This window comes from Bufo bufo, chromosome 6 (genome assembly GCF_905171765.1).
Source record: "Bufo bufo chromosome 6, aBufBuf1.1, whole genome shotgun sequence".
NCBI classification, from domain to species: domain Eukaryota; kingdom Metazoa; phylum Chordata; class Amphibia; order Anura; family Bufonidae; genus Bufo; species Bufo bufo.
The window spans coordinates 164,458,703-164,480,583 of record NC_053394.1 but is presented as its reverse complement, the minus strand read 5'-3'; the positions used below and the strand labels follow the sequence as shown (position 1 = coordinate 164,480,583).

At 44.6% G+C, this 21,881-nt stretch overlaps 1 protein-coding gene across 2 annotated transcripts in view; it reads right to left on the bottom strand.

The window, feature by feature from the left end:
• Nucleotides 1-428: 428 nt before the first annotated feature.
• The window catches only part of ZDHHC5 (zinc finger DHHC-type palmitoyltransferase 5), a 48,292-nt gene continuing 26,839 nt past the window's right edge, over nucleotides 429-21,881 (bottom strand). Inside the window, exons 4-12 of one of the 2 annotated variants that reach the window (XM_040436058.1) lie at nucleotides 17,721-17,878; nucleotides 13,976-14,148; nucleotides 9,130-9,232; nucleotides 8,948-9,039; nucleotides 4,730-4,862; nucleotides 4,474-4,597; nucleotides 3,966-4,045; nucleotides 2,638-3,068; nucleotides 429-1,277 (exon numbers count right to left, since the gene is read on the bottom strand). In XM_040436058.1, coding sequence (XP_040291992.1) covers nucleotides 1,139-1,277; nucleotides 2,638-3,068; nucleotides 3,966-4,045; nucleotides 4,474-4,597; nucleotides 4,730-4,862; nucleotides 8,948-9,039; nucleotides 9,130-9,232; nucleotides 13,976-14,148; nucleotides 17,721-17,878 — 1,433 coding nt within the window. In that variant the 3' untranslated portion in view covers nucleotides 429-1,138. Of the gene's footprint in view, nucleotides 1,278-2,637; nucleotides 3,069-3,965; nucleotides 4,067-4,473; nucleotides 4,598-4,729; nucleotides 4,863-8,947; nucleotides 9,040-9,129; nucleotides 9,233-13,975; nucleotides 14,149-17,720; nucleotides 17,879-21,881 lie in introns of both variants that reach the window. The other variant, XM_040436057.1, reaches the window with a different exon arrangement.

The following is a 21,881-nucleotide window of genomic DNA, read 5'->3' as shown; positions in this document are numbered from 1 at the left end:
ACATGGATTGCTAGATGGCCGCTAGCACATCCGCAATACCCAGTCCCCATAGCTCTGTGTGCTTTTATTGTGTAAAAAAAAAACCTATTTGATACATATGCAAATTAACCTGAGATGAGTCAGGGAGACAATAAAAGCACACAGAGCTATGGGGACTGGCTATTGCGGATGTGCTAACAGCCATCTAGCAACCCATGTCCTCAGCTCTATACACAAAATCCCAGTGACAGGTTTTCTTTAAAGGGTTGGACATTTATTTACATGGTAGGCACCTACACGTGGCAGTAGACAAAAAAATTGCTGATCATTGGGGTGTGCAATGTTGGACCCCAGCTGATCTGATATTGATGGGCTATCCTGAAGATAGCCCATCAATATCCTGGAAAAAACATTTAAGGAGCGTGAGAAAACGGATAAAAAGTCTGGAAAAAAAAAAAACAACAACAATGAAAGGATACAAGGTTTTCAAGCATACACTGCTATGTTAAGTAACATACTATCACACCCATCATACATGTCTCAACAATTTGGTCTTCATTTTATTTATTTTAAATGAAATCATAAAAATGAAGGCACCCTCCCTCATTCTCCCTTGTTTGGAGGCGGAGGGGTATTTATTGCCTGCTCCCCAGCTGTAAAATAATATCATATATTCATCTGTATTTATAAACTTGTGCAGATCACGTTCCTTCTCAGATACAGGAAAATAAAAAAATATAAAATATTAAAAAAAGAAATGCACCCCAACTTCCACGCCTAAGAAAAAGAAGGACTTCCGATCTGAAAGCAATCACCAGGTGTAACCGTAAGCAACATTCCAGAGAAGACATGGCGGCACTCTGGTGGCAGCAGTAGAGTCTAAATGAATATGGAGTAAGGAATAACCATTTCATCAATAAGAGACAAGTGGAGCTCAATTAAAACGTATCTGTATCAGAGCGCTCATCTTCTGCCCCCTGAAAACGCTGAAAAGTGAATGGGGAAAATTTGTAAAAGTTCAAAGAAACAAGCTCCCACAAGCAACTCCACGGAAACAAGGGGGGCACACACAGAGGGGTCCAGCATTGGCCATTGTTGATGCTCACACTGATAAGTTTAGTCACTTTGACCGTCTGTGTGTCCGGAAGTTCTCATTCTCTCATACGGATATCTCGTATGTAGTTCCCCCAACGCCTGACACAGTCTTTACACCCCCTGGGCGAGAGGGGCTCACTGGAGGGGAGACAGTAGCTTGGCCGTTGCTGCGAGAGTGCACTGACTTCACAGGAGACTCATCTCTACAGAGATACAAGGGAACAAAAGAAATATGGTGAATGAACTGTAACTAAAACATTGAGAAAATACTGAAACAGCCTATGGCTCTGTGTAGGTAGACAGTGAGGCCATGAGCAACAAGCAAAGCAGAAGCCATATTTGTAAAATCTACATCTATAAAATAATACTGCAATAGAATGACTGTAAAAGACAGACATACTTTATCCAAGTTTTCATATCATTTAGTGGTCTTATCATACCTACATAACACCCATATATTACCCACACACAGGTGAAACGCGAAAAGATAGAATATCGTGCAAAAGTCCATTTATTTTAGTAATGCAAATTAAAAAGGAATTGCATTAATGCAGCTTAAAATTAGAATTTTGTGAAAAGGTTCAATATTCTAGGCTCAAAGTGTCACACTCTAGTCAGCTAATTAATCCATACCCCCTGAGCAAAGGGTACCTCAAAATTCAGACTTTGAGGTTTCATAAGCTGTAAGCCATAATCATCCAAATTATACCATATAAAGGCTTGAAATATCTCGCTTTGCCTGTAATTAGTCTATCTTATGTTAGTTTCACCTTTTAAGTTGCATTACTGAAATAAATTAGATTTGCACAATATTCTAATTTTTCGAGTTTCACCTGTAACACCGATATGCCACTCACATAACACTACCATTCAATGCCCAACAAAAACTACCATGCAGTGTCCAATTAATGGGGTATTATGGTTACTTAAAGTTATCCCCTACCCTATAAGAATGATGGGGGTCCTACCACTGGGACCACCACCGATCAAGAGAATGGGGGCCCCGTACCCCCTGAAATGAACCGACCGGCTGGTCGGGCATACGCATGGCCGCTCCATATATTTCAATGCAAGCTCCAGAGATAGCAGAGTGCACCACTCGACTATCTCCAGAATTCCCTTAGAAATAAATGAAGCGGTCACACACATGCCCGACCGGCCGTTCTGTTCATTTCAGGGGGGCTGCAGGGGATATGGGGGCCCAGAAGTAGGACAGGGATAGGTTGGATAACTTAATGTAACCAAATACCTCTTTAATGCCCCCTAAACGGTAGTCCAATTCAGTGTCCATATAATATCACTAGATAGATTTGTGCAGAGAAGGAGACAGAAAGGACTGTGCAGCTGTTTTAACAGCGATACAGTTCTCACGATTGTTGGGCACACCACTCTGTGTAAGCAGAATGTTCTTCTGCTCAACTCTCAGGTGGTTCCTGAGGTTCCACCTCTGTGGGCTCTAGAAAAAGCAGACCCTCTAAAACTGCCCTTTATACCATGGTACAAACTTCCCCTTATGACAGAAGAAACCATTATAACTAGGAGGACACAGAAGAGCAAACTTACTTTAATGTCAATAGTGGCAGAGCTGCTGCATCTGTGTCCACCACACGATGGTGAGCGATTCGTGGTTTGCCATAACGGGGGGCAATTGGAGGAGGACAGGCTGGGCGAAGGCGTTCTCGAGCTGACAGATACGGTGATGAGTATCCAGCTGTTTCAGGCTCGGTCTCATCAGAAGGGCTCAGTAGGCTCTGGTAGGACAGACTTCCATTCTGTGTCTGATTTAGACTTTTGTATGAGGTGGACGTTGTTCCTTCTGATGGAAGAGAGGGAAGTGGAGCAGAAGTCCCTGCTGCAGAGCGCAGACTGGAGGACCGAGCTGGTGGTGCATGGCATGAGTCTGGTTCTAGACTTGGCTCCGAGCGAGAACTTGGGGGACGAGACAGATCGGAGTTTGGCATAGGAGAGTCCTGCAGGCTGTCTACACGGGGAAGCTGAAATACAAAAGACAAATATGCAGAAAAGAATTCAATATAATAATTCCGGTATGTGGCCATCTGTGCTGACACTCGGAGGCCATTCATGCTTTCATGGCCAATTTTACATATTTTGTAGCACTATGCAAACAGTGAGAAAAATCTTGTCTCTGGTTCGAAAGGGCATGATGCCTGACCCAGTTATAGCAGGCGGCAGTTGTTAGACACAGCATCCATAGTGACCAGAACATCAGGCATGAATGTTCATCCAAAAGCTCAGTTTGTACTGTGCTGGCAGCAGAAAAGCAGCATGAGAAAAACATGGCGGCTCTGGCAGCGCCAAGCCTGTCCATGTGTTGTGTCTGGTATTACTGCCGAGCTATAGTAAAGTAAAACAGTGGGACTGGGCTGCTGTACCACACACAACCTGTGGACAGGGGTGGCGCAGTTTCTGTTAGAAAATAGCCATGTCTTACTAATCCTCAAATGATGGGTACATGACCAGATAGCACGACCTTTGGTGAACGCTAGCATTTTAAAGGGCCATGTATAAAAGTGCAGCTCCTATATGCGAAATAAAGCAGCAATCAGGGAACCATAAACCTTTTCGTATGTCATAGAGACATATCAAAAGATTTGCTTGGTGGGAGGCTGAGCGCCGAGACCCCCAAGAGCACTAGCACAAGGAGAGAGAAGCACTCTCATATCACAATCTCTCTCCTCAGTGCAGGGGACATGCTGCGAGAAGGGTTCATAGACTTTCTATTAAGCATGTCTCCGGCAGCATGGAGAAAGCAGGATATGTGATCACCGGAGGTCTCAGCTCTCCAGCCCTCACCAATGACATATCAAAAAGATTTAAGAAAACTCAGAGACCCTTTAACAGCACATCAAATCATAAAAAGGGGATCCTACCTTTGTAATGGGCGCTGGTCCTCCACTTCCACTGCTGAAGCCTGGGCGAAATCTATACATAGTAGGAGTAGGTGGGCTCTCTGTGGTCAATAGGGAATTGTCTGGTTAAAAGTTATACAAGATGACAAAATGAACACCACAGACATGCACGATGAAGACAAACACATTGCTGATGTAAAAAATCTGCCAGGGAACCTGTTGGCAAGTGCTTAGTTTCTGTCTCAGAAGAAACGAAGCCTAACACAACTCCTATAAGAATCAATGGGCAGTCCTTGTAATGGCATGCCGGACCCCCCAGAGCTCTTTATAGCAACTCTCATCTCCGACTGGGGATGCATTGCAACTCACAACCTGCTGCGACTATGACACGAAGGTAACCAGAAACCCGCCAGGTATGGATTACTGGTGACTCATATTGCACAAAATTGTGGTCGTAATGCAACTCCACTAAGCACTAAGATGGTGGCACGGTTTGTGCGCAGTATGACTGTACCATCAGATTACTCACCTTCTCTTTCCCCCAGGCTTAACTGGCCTCTCAGTCCTGTATAGCGACTTAGGTCAGGTTTTGGCGGTGGTGGAGGCTCTGCATCTGCTGACTGAGATTCTGTCAACTCGAGACTGCTTCGAGACTGTGAAAGGGTAATAATAGGAAGAAGATTACATTATAGTACAAGGAACATATATGTTGGACACTCCCTTTAAGTGGTCTAGCTAAAAGGAAGCACAAACAAATGGAAACTGTTTGCTGGGGATCACAATACCTGGTAGTGTTGAAGGGGACTCTGTATACCATTATCCAGTATTTTAAGGCCAATCTGATTCTCGGAAACTTCGGGCCGTAAAAATGGAGGTGATATAGACAGGACTGAGTCATTATGACTGCGCTTTATATATCTGAGAAACAGACAATATATAGGTAAATTATAGATAACCAGCATTGGTAGTATACCACATTTAATAGATACGACATTTGATGTCAATGAAAGTTCTGCTGGGACCACCACCAAGGGTGAGAACAGAACTTTCCGGTTCCCTGTTCCTGGCAGACAGATGGGCGGCATCTCAATATCTGTGGGATCCCAGGGGTTGGACTTCCACCAATTTGCTATAAATTTTAGTCTATACTTAGGCCCCTTTCACACGGGCGAGTATTCCGCGTGAGGTGAACGCATTGCACCCGCACTGAATCCTGACCCATTCATTTCTATGGGGCTGTGCACATGAGCTGTGATTTTCACGCATCACTTGTGCGTTGCGTGAAAATCGCAGCAAGCTCTATATTCTGCGTTTTTCACGCAACGCAGGCGTTTTTCACGCAACGCAGTGAATGGGGCAGTGTGAAAATCGCAAGCATCCGCAAGCAAGTGCGGATGCGGTGCGATTTTCACGCATGGTTGCTAGGTGACGATCGGGCTGGGGACCCGATCTGTATTATTTTCCCTTATAACCACGTTATAAGGGAAAATAATAGCATTCTGAATACAGAATGTAAAGTAAAATAGTGATGGAGGGGTTAAAAATAAAAAAATAATTAACTCACCGAGTCCACTTGATCTCTGTCTTCTTCTGTAATGTTGAGCTGCCGGCTAAGGACCTGTGGTGATGTCACATCACATTATCCAATCACATGGTCCCTCACCATGGTGATGAACCATGTGATTGGACCATGTGATGAGCACAGTGACGTCATCAAAGGTCCTATTCCTCTGCACAGCAAAGAAGAAGACAGAAGAGATGCCGGCTGCGCGGTCAAGTGGATTAAGGGGAGTTAAAAAAAAATTATTTATTTTTTTAACCCCTCCAGCCCTATTGTACTATGCATTCTGTATTAAGAATGCTATTATTTTCCCTTAGAACCATGTTATAAGGGAAAATAATACAATCTACACAACACCTAACCCTCTGTTTTGGTACCAAACATGCCGATTTTATTCACAGGCGTGCACGACGCATTACAATGTTTTGCACTCGCGCAGAAAAATCGCGCATTTTCCCGCAAAGCACCCGCATCTTATCCGGGCAAAAAATATGACACCTGTGTGAAAGAGGCCTTAGCCTTTATCTTCACTTGTAGCTCACTAATTCAATTACTTCTTAAAGGGTTTCTACCACCAGAAATACCGTTATGTAGCTGACTGACATTTCTAACATTTCTCCCTGCAGCCGTTTTTGTAAAATACACACTTTTATAATATGCTAATGAGCCTCTAGGTGCTATGTGGGCGTAAAATAAGCACCTACTCACGCTTTATGCCGCCCAGGTCTCCTGTTCTGCCCGCCCGCTTCTCTTGATTGATCTCACGGTTCCCTGCATCGTAGACGAAATCCTGCGCCGTTCACTTCTGTATTTGGCGCAGGCGGTGAGTGAATGATGCGCTCCTGGTGTCGGATTCCTCACTGCGCCTGCGCCGACTACGTCACAGTGAGGAAGCCGGCATCAGGAGAGCGGCCTTCACTCACTGCGCCGAAGACAGAAGTGAACGGCGCGGGATTTCGTCAACAATGCGGTGGACCATGGCATCAATCAAGAGGAGCGGGGCGAGCAGAACAGAGGACCTGGGCGGGATAAAGCGTGAGTGGACGGAGCCTCTAGGTGCTGATTTTACGCCCACATAGCACCTAGCGGCTCATTAGCATATTATAAAAGTGCTTTTTTTTTTTACAAAATGTTAAAGGGACAAATGTTAGAAACATACTGTTATGTAGTGCTGACATTAGCGCATCGCTAATGTCAGTCAGCTACGTAACAGTATTTCTGGTGGTAGAAACCCTTTAAGTCCTAAGTTCTATGGCAATCGCTCTTAAAATATATTTTCATAGGGGGTTGCAGTGCCATTTTTCTTACACAGAGCTCCAAATCTTCTGCTTCCCATCTCACCGCCATTGTTACATAAAATTTTAGCTGCCTGCAGACACTTCTCAGGGAGTTACTACATACGGGTTTATATAGCTCACACTTGTGGAGGTCTTAGTTCCATATAAGCGTACTTTTATCACTTAACTCTTATGACTTATGAAGGAAACCAGGGGAAGCAGTTCATTTCCAGTCCCCCCCTCTCACCATAGGCCCAATAGTTGTGGTGTGGTCTACCTTTAGGTTAAGTATGCCACTAAACATAAGAAATAACCTCACATGGCAACTTTGTGGTTGGAGGATGTTAAATAGTACCAATTTTGTAAGCATGTGTGCTAAAGTATGGCTCCCGGAGCAAGATTTACCAAAAGGCCGAAGAGATCCAAGTTTTATAGGAAACCGTGGTTTATAGGTCTACATTTATCTGTATGGTGCCTAGAGCTGTTCAGTAATACTGTACAACACAAGCAGTGGTTTGAAAGGAACACTCCAGGAAAAACTGACACATGGTGTTACTCCTAGTGCCGGGTCTGAGGGGGTGGTGTACCAAGAACAAAAATAAGTTTTCCATCGCATGAAACAGGCAAACACATATTTGGGGACATACTGATTATATGGCGCTCGGCTATTTTCAGAATCCCACAGAAGTGAATGGGAGCACACCGCGCTTGCACGGCCACCGCTTCCATTCACTTCTATGGGGCTGACAGAAATAATTGAGCCAGCGCTCGGCTATTTTCAGAGGCTCTATAAAAATGAATGGAGGGCAGCCGTGCATGCACAGTGCGCCCTCCTTCACTTTGCCGGCTGGGTTTACGAGATCCTAGCGATATGCCCCCATTGTCTGAGATGGGAAAGCCCCTTTAACCCCTTCAGGACCCTGGGATTTTCCATTTTTGCATTTTCGTTTTTCACTCCCCACCTTCCCATAGTCCTAACTTTTTATATTTTTCCATTCACATAGCCTTATGAGGGCTTATTTTTTGCGGGACAGGTTGTACTCTCTAATGCCACCATTTACGGTTGCATACCATGTAGTAGGGAGCGGGGAAAAAATTCCAAATAGGGTAGAATTGGGAAAAAATGCAATTCTGATAAAGGTTTTTATTTTTTTTACACTGTACACTATGCGGTAAAATTGACCTGTTATCTTCATTCTCCAGGTCAGTACGGTTCAAACGATACCACACCTTTGAGGAAAAAAAAAACTTTTTTTTTTCATAATCATATTCTGACCCCTATAACTTTTTTGTAGCTATGTGTACGGAGCTGGATGAGGTCTCATTTTTTGCGGGACGATCTGTTATTTTCAGTGATACCAATTTTAAGTGTGTGCACCTTTTTGATCACTTCGTATAAAAAAAAGTTTGGGTAGTTGAAGTGACAAAAAATGGCAAATTGGCTGTTTGAATTTTTTTTTCTTTTACAGCTACGCCGTATATTGCCGTATTCCATTAATATTGTTAGATTTTAATAATATGGGCATTTTCACACGTGGCGATGCCCATGATGTTTATTTTTTTTTATTGGTTAAGCATTTTTATTTTAAGGAAAGGGGGGTGATTTGAACTTTTAGTTTTTTTTATATTTGTAAAACTTTTTTTTTACTTTTTTTTTAAGTCACCTTGGGTGACAATAACTGGCAATTATTCGATTTCCCATGGTATTCAGTGATGGATAAATAGCCATCATTGAAGACTTCAATTGCACTATATCAATACAAGGCTGCCACCTAGTGGCCTGTATTGATATATACCTCTAATTGACTCGGAAGTCGGCTTGGGGCTTCGGTCAATTAGATCGAGGTAACAGGTCCCCCGATCTCAGCCGTGGAAGGCTGTTACCGGACGCGCTCAACTTCCGGTTCCGGTCTGCGCAGATGCCGTGGTCACATTTGACCACGGCATCTGAAAGGTAAGATGTATGCGATCAGCCTTATGGCTGATCGCATACATGTGCGGCGGGTCTCTGCTATTTAAAAGAGCAGAGCTAAGGCGCCCGCTGCACGCCCCACGTTTAGGGATCGGACCCATGACGTACAGCTACGTCATGGGTCCTTAAGGGGTTATGGTTGATATGAAATGTTTCCTCACTAAAGTGACAGGACCCAGGACTAAAGACCTACCTTGGTGGTGAAGAGCTACATAGGACGTGGCCCACATTTTGACAACATCCATTACTAAAAGGATTAACTCCTCCTCTGAACTTTCCAGTGACCTTTAAAATATAAAAAAATGAAACATTTACAGATCCACTGAGCAACAGGTACATTGAGTAAAAGAAACTATACATGAGAAGAATTCAGACCTGCTCATTTGTAGTACGACCTCGGGAAACCAGGACAATATGGAATCCTGTGAGACCAGCCACGGGAAAGAAAAATAGGCCAGCGACACACATGACTGAAATACTGAGACGAAGTTAAGAGAATACAGCCAGCAACACTGCTGAAGAAAAGGGGTGTTGTAGAAAGAAATCAGGTACAGTGAGGAATGGATAAAAAAACTGGGTACAGCGACCACAGGAAGTACAGACCAGGTACAGTAGGGACTGGGGGAGTAAACAAGGTACAGTAGGGACTGGGGGAGTAAACGTACAGTAGGGACTGGGGGAGTAAAGGTACAGTAGGGACTGGGGGAGTAAACAAGGTACAGTAGGGACTGGGGGAGTAAACAAGGTACAGTAGGGACTGGGGGAGTAAACAAGGTACAGTAGGGACTGGGGGAGTAAACAAGGTACAGTAGGGACTGGGGGAGTAAACAAGGTACAGTAGGGACTGGGGGAGTAAACAAGGTACAGTAGGGACTGGGGGAGTAAACAAGGTACAGTAGGGATTGACTGAACAAACGAGGTATAGTAGGGATTAGAGGGGCAATCCAGGCACAGTAGGGATTGGAATAATAAACCAAGTACAGGAGATACTGGTTGAATAAATGATGAACTGTAAGGATTCGAGCAGAGGTGCACAACCTTTTTTGGTTTGGGGGCCGCATTGTCACATCGCACTATTTCTAGGGGCTGCAAAAAGAAACTTTAATCAGCGCTTGTTTGCATCAGCCTATTACACAGGCTAATGCAAAGTGACTGGGAAGGAATGATCACTACCACAGTCATTCCTCCCTCATTCACTTCTATTGATTATCGGAAGTACATTCCTGATTACACGGTGAGATGTGCTGACGATAACTGTACATCTTTCATCCTGCTAAAATATGCAAATCAGGCGAGAAACGAGTGATTTCGTGTTTACCGGCTGATCAGCGGCACGATTATACCGGCCAGATATCAGGAATGATCGCTCCTATGAACACTTGTTCCCAGTACCGTATTTTTCTCCCTATAAGTCGCACCGGCCCATAAGATGCACCTAGGTTTTTGGGGGGGAAAATAAGAAAAAAAATTTTTTTAACCAAAAGGTGTGCTTTTGATGAGTTTGGAACTAATGGTGGTCTGTGGATGGCACTATTACTGGGGATCTGTGGATGGCACTATTAGGGGGGATCTGTGGATGGCGCACTGTTACGGGGAGGGGGATCTGTGGCTGACACTGTTACAGGGGGAGGGGGATCTGTGTCTGACACCGTTACAGGGGGAGGGGGATCTGTGGCTGACACTGTTACAGGGGGAGGGGGATCTGTGGCTGACACCGTTACAGGGGGAGGGGGATCTGTGTCTGACACTGTTAGAGGGGGAGGGGGATCTGTGTCTGACACTGTTACAGGGGGAGGGGGAGGGGGATCTGTGGCTGACACTGTTACAGGGGGAGGGGGATCTGTGGCTGACACTGTTACAGGGGGAGGGGGATCTGTGGCTGACACTGTTACAGGGGGAGGGGGATCTGTGGCTGACACTGTTACACGGGGAGGGGGATCTGTGGCTGACACTGTTACAGGGGAGGGGGATCTGTGGCTGACACTGTTACAGGGGGAGGGGGATCTGTGGCTGACACTGTTACAGGGGGAGGGGGATCTGTGGCTGACACTGTTACAGGGGGAGGGGGATCTGTGGCTGACACTGTTACAGGGGGAGGGGGATCTGTGGCTGACACTGTTACAGGGGGAGGGGGATCTGTGGCTGACACCGTTACAGGGGGGGGGGGGACCTGTGGCTGACACCGTTACAGGGGGGGGGGGTCTGTGGCTGACACCGTTACAGGGGGGGGGATCTGTGGCTGACACCGTTACAGGGGGGGGGGGGGGCTGTGGCTGACACCGTTACAGGGGGGGGGGGTCTGTGGCTGACACCGTTACAGGGGGGATCTGTGGCTGACACTGTTACAGGGGGGATCTGTGGCTGACACTGTTACAGGGGGGATCTGTGACTGACACTGTTACAGGGGGGATCTGTGACTAACACTGTTACAGGGGGGATCTGTGGCTGACACCGTTATATATGTGCCATCCACAGACCCCCCACCCTATAACAATGCCATCCACAGACCCCCAGCCCTTAACAGTGCCTTCCACAGATGTTCCCCATAAAACTGTCATCCACAGATTACCCCCCCCCCCCCCCCCCCCCCCCCACCGCTGCAGTATACAAATATAAAATGTCTCATTCAATTAAAAGTGATTAAACATGCCCCCTCACTCCTAATATTACCGTACATCCTAACAGCGTCTGTACAACGCAGGCAGGCAGCCGGCGCGTCACTCATTGACGTCACGTGCCTGCGCCGCCTGCTTCATTCATAAAGTGCATCTTATGGGGTGAAAAATACGTTAATTGTCCTGAATATCGCGCCGTGTAACAGGGGCTTACAGATTTCCTGGTAAAAATATACTTTTAACCCGTTCCTGCAGCACGGGCCTGAAACAGAAGATTTATACTCTCCTGCGCTCTACTGTCTCCATCTTCTGGTCCCGGAGCTGTTTACATCCGGCTGGCTGTGGGCATAGTCACTTGTACCTTTCTCCAGCCAATGACTGGCTTCAGTGGCCACAAGCAGCGTTTCACCGCTGAAGCCAGTCATTTGCTGGAGAGGTGCTCCGGGATCGGAGGATAGAGACAGCGAGAGCATCACGGAATCTTCTGTGTCAGGGACCATACTGCAGGAACTGGTTAAAAATTTATTTAACTAGGAAACTCCTTTAAATGGCGACATTTACTTCCTGCCTCCTATTCACAAATCAGCGCTTTACTTCACTGCAGAGGACGGCGCTCACTGGTTCTTACTGCCTCCTGCACCCCCAGATATACTATAGGTGCCCTGCAATAACCAGTAAGCATTTTCTCTGAGGGCTCATACACACAGCCATTGTTTTAGTCCGCAGTTTTTGTGGCTTGGATGCGGACCCATTCACTTCAATGGGGCCGCAAAACATGCGGACAGCACTCCGTGTGCTTTCCGCATCCGTTACTCCGTTCTGCAAAATGCAGAACAAATATGGGTGGTGTCCTGCGGAACAAAAGAAAAGGTACAGTAGAGTGTATGAGGCCTACTAGCCGGGAAAGCACTTACAGGTTAACCCTTAAATGACCAGGCCTGAAAAGACCTTCATGACCAGTCACTTTTTTGTGATTTAGCACACGTGGTTCAAACACTTGTAACATTTTTATTTTTTGGACTACCAAAATAACATTTGCAGCTTTTTATTACATTGGGAAAACTGAATATTATTTTTTTTTAAGTCATTTTTATTCAAACTATAGCTCATTATTTAAATATGCAAATTATTATAATTAGTTCCCTATATGTGTTGGATCGTTTTATTATACAATATGTATAGTTTCACATGAATGGGGTGATAACTGTAATGGTTTTGGTTGGTGTGGGCGTTTTTTTCTTTTATGTATTTTACTATAATATATATATATATATATATATATATATATATATATATATATATATATATATATATTGGGGAGACACTAACTTTTATTTTGCACATTTTCCTTTTTTATATATTTTATTTTGTATTTTAAATTTTTTTTATCATCACTTTATTATTTATTTTTAAAATATATTTTTGCCACATAATATGAGTGAACAATTTTTCCTTTTTATAGTTATTTTTTTGCTTGTATTTTATTTATTTATTTTACATCTTTTTGCTAAAATTTTCTTTTTTTAATATATTTTTGCAGCCCTGTATGTCCCCCAAGAGGTCTTTAAAAGACCTCTGGGGGACACAGACTTGTTTTTGTGTTTTTTTTGCACAATTTTTTTCCTTTTATTTGTATTTTTTTTTTTTATTGTGTTTTCACTTTTTTTTTTACTTTTAATATATATATTTGCCACATAATTTGTCCCCAAAAGGTCCATAAAAGACCTTTGGGGACACAGACTTTTTCTTTGCACTATTTCCACTGTAACTGGAGCATCCAAAGGAGCCCCAGTTACAGGGTAAACCAGCCTGCTGGGGGAGCTTTGTACAGGGCAGAGCTGGTGAGGCTCTGCAGTACTCTGCCACTGAGACCCGGCAATCACGTGATCGCTGGGTCTAAACTGCACAGCGCTCCGCTGGGTCTCGTGCTTTCTCTGACAGCCGGGGACCCGTCCTGCTCCTGCTACAGTGCAGGAGCTGTAATGCTCTCTCGTGCAGCGCTGCGGCAGAAACACAGCTGATCGCACAATCAGCTGTGTTTCCGCAAACCTTGGCTCTGGGGCCGCATGCGGCCCGCAGGTTGTGCACCCCCTGGATTAGAGAAACAAACCAGATACAGCAGGGATTGAAAGAATAAACCAGGTACAGTAGAGATCGACTACATCAGGTACAGTCAGGATTGGAGGAATAAATCAGGTACAATAAGGATTTGAGGAACAATCCAGGTATGGTAGGGATAGAAGAATAAACCAAGAACAGTAGGGATTGGAGGAATAAAACAGGTAGAGTAGGGATTAGAGGAATAAAACAGGTAGAGTAGGGACTGGAGGATAAGAGTAGGTACAGTAGGTATTAGAGAAAAAACAAGGCACAGTAGGGATTGGAAGAATAAACCAGGTATAGTACAGATTGGAGGAACAAACCCATTACAGCAGGGATTAGAAGAACAAACCAGGCACAGTGGAAATTGGAAGAATAAACAAGGTATAGTAGAGATTGGACGAATAAACCATGTACAATATGGATTTGAGGAACAAACGTGATATACAATATACACAACGCTACAGTGGAAGGGTCAGAACTTCCGATGGGTAAGAGAAGGATACGTAACAGCTGCAGGGATGTCTCTGAGCTTGTCGGGATGTCCTAATGTATAGAAAAGGCCACAGATAAAGACGCTCATTATGTGCAATGTCAGAGACACCAGGAACAGGAAGAAGTAACGGTAGTTCCGACGTCCAATGCAGTTGTTTACCCATGGGCAATGGTGATCAAACTCCTGTAATGAGAAAGTATGATAGGGATCATTGGTGGTCATTTTGCCAAATTATGCCGGCATCAAATCATACAGACGTCAGAGATGAGACAGGATGAGTTTCCTATTATGATGTCCTTGGGCTGTTAAAGGGGTTTTCTGACACTTTAACTGATGACCTCTCCTCTGGAGAGGTCATCAGTTTCTGATCAGTGGGGGTCTTACACCCATTCAAGTGAATGGGACTGAGCTGTGATATCAAGCACAGCCGCTATACAATGTACGGCGCTGTGCTTAGTAAGCTGAGAGAGGGCTGCAGCACTCACAGGAGCACCGGTGCCTTCTCAAACAGCTCACCAGCGGAGGTGTCAGACCCCCACCAATCAGAGGATACGTCATCAGTTGGAAAGAGTCGGAAAACCCTTTTAATGTAATACATGGACAGCCATTTATCTGAATAGCTGCCATATAATACATTTTACCTTTAACAGCTACTGATGGAAAAATGAGCACGCATTAACAACTTCCCCAGGTAGCTGATCATCATGGAAGCTCTCAGTTTATAGGGAATCTGACACCTATTTCTACCGATTGCAACACATACCAATGCACTGTAGTGCCCTAAGACATCATTCCAAGCATACCTTTGTTATGTTTATCCACGTTTCTCACCCCCCCAGAAAATTAGCTTTTATCGATATGCAAATAAGTCTTAAAGTGCCCAGCCAGACGTCAAAGTGCTCAATGAGCACAAGACCACATTCTCCAAGAGCCCCAGAACCACCTCCTCAATGGTAGAAGTAAGTGACAGATTCCCTTTAAAAGGATAAGCAGTATGGGCATTACGTGAATCGAATCCAGAGCCTCTAGAGATTTTATATCTACAGTGCTGCTTGAAAGTTTGTGAATCCTTCAGAATTGTCTATATTTCTGCACACATTTGACCTAAAACTACATTAGATTTGGAAACAAGTCCTAAAAGTAGATAAAGATACCAAATCAAACAAATGAGTGAAAATATTAGACTTGGTAATTTATTTATTGAGGAAAATAATCTAATATCACGTCTGTGAGGAGTAAAAGTATGTGAACCTTTAGAATAAGAAGATAATGAGACGGTGAAATTAGAATCAGGTGTGAGTGGGAGACCTGTATTATTTAAAGAACAAGGATCTATCAAAGCCTGATCTTCAAAGCACGTTTGCGGAAGTGTATCACGACACGAACAAAGGTGATTTCTGAGGACCTCAGAAGAAGAGTCATTGATGCTCACCAGGCTGGGAAAGGTTGCAAAACCATCTCTAAAACATTTGGATTCCACCAGTCCACAGTCTGTGTACAAATGAAGAACATTCAAGACTATTATCTCCCTGCCCAGGAGTGGTCGATCAACAGAGATCATGCCAAGTGCAAGGTATGTAATAGTCAGCAATGTTACAAAGGAACCTCTAAGCAACTAAAGGTCTTTCTCACATTAGCTAATGTTAAAGAGGACCTTTTATGGGTCCAAACATTATGAAATAAGTAGGGAGTGGTGTAGGGCATGGTGCAGGCATCTTAGATCACTTACTAGCTTATCTGTCCGGTGCTCCGTTCCCCCGATGTGTCCCCCTTTTACTTTTCTCGCCTGATATGGAAATAAATATCATCGGTACAGGGAGGAGAAGACTGCCCTGTTTTTCAATGGGTGTCTCCTTGAAGGTGAGCTTTTTTTATCCCTGGCTGTGACGCTCTCCGCTGTGATTGGACTGTGCTACAGCCAGGGAGAAGGAGACACCCATTGAAAAACAGGGCAGTCTCCTCCTCCCTGTACCGATGATATTTATTTCCATATCAGGCGGGAAAAGTAAAAGGGGGACACATTGGGGGAACGGAGTACCGGACAGATAAGCTAGTAAGTGATCTAAGACGCCTGCACTGGCTTTAATATATGCAAATTAGCCTCTAGAAGCAACGGGGGCGTTGCCACTACACCTAGAGGATCGGTTCCCTCTGCAGCTGCCACCCCCCCTGCACTTTGATTCACAGGGCCAGTGAAAATGTCATCATGCATGGCCCTATCAAAGTGAAGAGGGTGCTGCAGTTGCAGAAAGAGCAGAACCTCTAGGTGTAATGGCAACTCCCCCATTGCTCCTAGAGGCTCATTTGCACATATTAAAACATTAGGGGTGCACCGAAATGAAAATTCTATTATGGAGAGGGGGATCTGTGGGTGGCGCTGTTATGGAGAGGGGGATCTGTGGGTGGCTCTGTTATAGAGAGGGGGATCTGTGGGTGGCTCTGTTATGGAGAGGGGGATCTGTGGGTGGCGCTGTTATGGAGAGGGGGATCTGTGGGTGGCGCTGTTATGGAGAGGGGGATCTGTGGGTGGCGCTGTTATGGAGAGGGGGATCTGTGGGTGGCTCTGTTATGGAGAGGGGGATCTGTGGGTGGCGCTGTTATGGAGAGGGGGATCTGTGGGTGGCGCTGTTATGGAGAGGGGGATCTGTGGGTGGCGCTGTTATGGAGAGGGGGATCTGTGGGTGGCGCTGTTATGGAGGGGGGGATATGTGCACTGTTATGGGCATAACAGTGCACAGATCCCTTTCCCCATAACAGTGCACAGATCCCTTTCCCCATTACAGTGCACAGATCCCCCCTCCCCATAGCAGTGCCATAGACCGATCCCCCTACCCATAACAGCCCCGGCCCTGCTGCTCACAGCATCACTCACTGCATCTTTATTTTACCTTACAATCGTGACGCTCCAGTAACAACTCTGCAGGCAGAGCGGAGGGCGGCGTAACGTCACTTACTCACGTGACGCACCTGCTCCGCCCACTTTATGAATGAAGGAGGCGGAGCAGGCGCGTCACGTGAGTAAGTGACGTTACGCCGCCCTCCGCTCTGCCTGCAGAATTCTTACTGGAGCGTCACGATTGTAAGGTAAAATAAAGATGCAGTAAACCGCCCGGCGCCCGCCCGCAGATGGTGGGTGACAAATCCCACACCCCATATTTTCGGCCGATATGTAACAATATCGGCCGAAATGGATTAGGTACATTTTCGGCCGATATTTTCGGCTGCCGGAATTTCGGTGCACCCCTATAAAACATTATTTTTCTTAGCAATGAGGGCATATATGAACATGGGACCTACACAGATGCCTTCAGCTGCCAAGAGCATATGCAACAGGTCAGCCAGTTTCATAAGTACAAATGTGCTGACTGATGCCCTTTAAAATCCTGAAGGTCCTAAAGCATGCAGTTCATGGGACGGCACCCACCAACATAACAGAGTAACAGAGGTGAAGCTGTTTTGTATGGAGAAAAGAGCTGAAATTCCTCTATGTGCAGGACTAATCAACAAGTACCAGAAAAGTTTAGTTGCAGTTTTTGCTGCATAAGGGAGTCACACCAGATACTGAAAGCAAAGGGTCACACACATTTGCCACTCACAGATGTGTAATAATGGATCATATTACCAAAAAGACATGAGTGTGTACCTTTATCAGGTGTAGTCTCCATTATGCAGTGTGTATTGGGGGTGGGAAACAATTCCATGTCCACTCAGGTATAAAAAACTGAATAACGAACACTAGTTTACACAGAACTCACCTCAACACAGTTGTCGCAGACACTGCAGTGGGAACAGCGTGGTGGCCTGTAAAATCGGCACGTTGAGCACCACTTCATGCGAACCTGTACTCCTCTTACTTCCACTGTCTTATACAAGGGGGCTCGGAAATCATCCTCCTTATCCTCATCCTCTTCCGCTGCAGAGAAGCAGAACACAATTTAAGCTGACTGTAGCTACCACTAGAGGACGATCACTGCGTACTGAGTTGAATGGGGCAGATCTACTATTGCATTCCCTACACTACATTTACTAAGTGTTGCAAACACATCCTCTGCGGTGTCCTACAAAGGTGCATGGATTAGTGTGAAAATGGGGGTGGCTTTACACGAAAGGGACATGGCATCAGATGCATTGTTGAGCCCCAATACTGCATGAGAATTTTTTCTTTAAATGTCTGGTGCAAAGTAAGCTAAGTAATAGGTGGTGGTATCATTGAATCCCTTAAAGGGGTTCTCCGGGAATTAAGAAAATGAAAATACTTAACTATTACTGTATTATAAATACATTCCCAAATACCTTTCATTAGATATAATGGCTCGTTTTGTCTGGGGAGCAATCATAACGGAAAATAAAATGGCCGCCGTCCTAGTACTGCACACAAAACCCGTCCTAATCACACAGGAGGACAAGCTGCTTCACAACACTGAGCTAAAGAGCGGCCTTATCCTCCTCTCAGCTCTACTTGTCAGGGATTATGATCCTAAATACAGCTTAATATGATCTTCAGTTGAATCTCTGTAGGAATGGCGTTCGTGAGGAGACATGTAGTACAGAGAGGACAAACAGGACAGACTGTGGTAATGTGGGGCTGTGGTAATGGAGACTGCTGCTGCTCTTTAGTCACATCCTTCCTCTCTAACTTTTCTTCCTGTGTGATTAGGACGGGTTTTATGTGTACTAATAGGACGGCGGCCATTTTATTTCTCCTAATAATTGCTCCCTAGACAAAATGAGCCATTATTAGGTAATAAAACGTATTCGGGAATATATTTATAATAAAGTAATATTTCAGTATTTTCATTTTCTAAATTCCCAGAGAACCCTTTTAAGGACCGAGCAATTCACATAGCCATATGACAGGGCTTATTTTTTGCGGGAAAAGTTGTACTTTCTAGTAGCACCATCTTATATTGCATATGATGAAGTGGGAAGCTGGAAAAAAATCCAAATGGAGTGGAAATGGAAAAAGAATGCAATTCTGCCATAGTTTTATAGGTTTCGTTTATATTGAGTTCCCTATGTAATACAACTGACCTAATGCATTCCTTTTGTAGGTCAGTACGATTACAGCAATATCACATTTATATAGCTTTTCTTGTGCTTTAATATTTAAAAAGACAAAAATGATTCTTTATTTGCATTGCCATATTCTGACCCGCATTACTTTTTTATATTTACATCTAAGGAGCTTTTGTTTTTTTTAAAAAAAAGCCCCACTAGGAGTCTTGAAAATGCAAGCGGCAGGCCTCGCATCCGAGGCTACCATAGCAACCGAACGGCTCCCTTGATCGCCACGCAGGGGAACCATTTGGGCCACGGGAGTACATTGCTTCCGGGGAAAGCCCTCTCAGATGCCATGATTGCACGTGACCGCAGCCTCTGGTTAAATGTTCGTGATCAGAGTTATCACCAATCACGGTTTGCTGTGTAAAACAACTGGTACTCATCGGCTATGGCGTGAGCCCCGCTTTGGGCAAAATCTTTAAAGAGACAATTTGTGCTGAACATATACGTCACATGTTGTTAAGGAGTTAGATATAAAAGTCTATGCAGGAAATGTGGAGCTCTGCAGCAATTATACAGAGCTCTGATTGCTATAAATATATTAAGAAATTAAAGGGTTATTCCCATCTTGTAAACTGTTGGCATATCTTTAAGAAAATACATCACTTTATACTCTATAGGGGTCTGACCTCGGGGACCCCAACCGATCCTGAGAATGAAGGGACTGCAGTGTTACCTCAGCATTGTGTCCACTTTACTGTTTTTTCCTGTACAACTGCCCTCGGCCACTCCATGTGGGAAACTGCAGAATGGACCCATCCCAGTGAATGAGGCTGGCTAGGGGCGCTGCTGTGTATTGATAACTTAGAAGGGGATGCAGCACTGAATCATGCTGCGTCCCTTCATTCTCAGGATCGGTGGGGGTTCCCAAACGAATATAAAGTGATGTCAGAGGTCCTAGAGGCCAGGCTGCCAAAAATTATAGCGGTATGTTAGAGGTCAGAGTATAATATTTGGTGGTCTGATCTCTGGGAACTTTGACATCACTTTATAATCTTTAGCAGTCCAACCTCTTGGACCTCTGGCATCATTTTCTAATCTTTGGTGTTCTGACCTCTGGGACATGTGACCTACAGTGCCTTGCAAAAGTATTTACCTCTCCCCCCTTGACTTTTTTTGTGTTTTGGTGCCTCACAACGTGGAATTAACATGGATTGTTTGAGGATTTGCATCATTTAATTTACAGAACATGCCCACAACTTTGAAGATGTTTTTTTTTTTTTAAGCAAACAACAAATAGGACAAAATAACAGAAAAAGTCAATGTGCATAACTATTCGCCCCCCTAAAGTCAATACTTTGTAGAGCCACCTTTTGCGGAAATCACAGCTCCAAGTCGCTTTGGATAAGTCTTCATGAGCTTGCCACATCTTACCAATGAGATTTTTGCCCATTCCTGCTTGCAAAACTGCTCCAGCTCCTTCAAGTTGGATGTTTGCGCTTGTGAACAGCAATCTTTAAGTCTGACCACAGATTTTCTATTGGATTGAGATCTGGGCTTTGACTCGGCCATTCCAACACACGTTACAGTCAAGTGCTGCTTTAGCAGTGTGTTTGGGGTCATTGTCCTGCTGGAAGGTGAACCTCCGTCCTAGCCTCAAATCACGCACAGAGTGGTACAGGTTTTGCTCAAGAATATCCCTGTATTTAGCACCATCCGTCTATCCCTCAACTCTGACCGGTTTCCCAGTCCTATCCCCACAGCATGATGCTGCCACCACCATGTTTTATTGTGGGGATGGTGTTCTTTGGGTGATGTGATGTGTTGGGTTTGCGCCAGATATAGCCTTTTCTTTGATGGCCGAAAAGTTCAATTTTAGTCTCATCAGACCAGAGCACCTTCCTCCATACATTTTGGGAGTCTCCCACGTGCCTTTTCGCAAACTCACAACGTGCCTTTTTGTTTTTTGCTGAAAGTAATGGCTTTCTTCTGGCCACTCTGCCATAAAGCCCAACTCTATGGAGCGTACGGCTTATTGTCGTCCTATGTACAGATACTCCAGTCTCTGCTGTGGAACTCTGCAGCTCCTCCAGGGTTACCTTAGGTCTCTGTGCTGCCTCTCTGTAATGCCCTCCTTGCCCGGTCCGTGAGTTTTGGTGGGCGGCCGTCTCTTGGCAGGTTTGCTGTTGTGCCATGTTCTTTCCATTTAGTTATGATAGATTTGATGGTGCTCCTGGGGATCATCAAAGATTTGGATATTTTTTTTATGACCTAACCCTGACTTCTACTTCTCAACAACATTGTCCCTTACTTGTTTGGAGAGTTCCTTGGTCTTTATAGCAGTGTTTGGTTAGTGATGCCTCTTGCTTAGGTGTTGCAGCCTCTGGGGCCTTTCAAAAAAGGTGTGTATATGTAATGACAGATGATGTGACACTTAGATTGCACAGAGGTGGACATCATTTCACTAATTATGTGACTTCTGAAGGTAATTAGTTGCACCAGAGCTTTTTATGGGCTTCCTAACAAAGGGGGTGAATACATACGCACATGCCAATTTTCTGTTTTCTATTTCTAAACAACAGTTTTATTTATATATTTTTCTAATTTCTCTTTACCAACTTAGACTATTGTGTTCTGATCCATCACATAAAATTCAGATTAACAAAACATTGAACTTAAAGGGAACCTGTCACCAGGATTTTGTGCATAGAGCTGGGGACATGGGTTGCTAGATGGCCGCTAGCACATCTGCAATACCCAGTCCCCATAGCTCTCTGTGCTTTTATTGTGTTAAAAAAATGTTTTGATCCATATGCAAATGAACCTGATATGAGTCCTGTGTCCGGAGAGGAGTCCAATTTTCTGAGCGCAGCACCGCCCCGCGTCCTCCGAATCTCCTCCTTGCTGGCTGACGT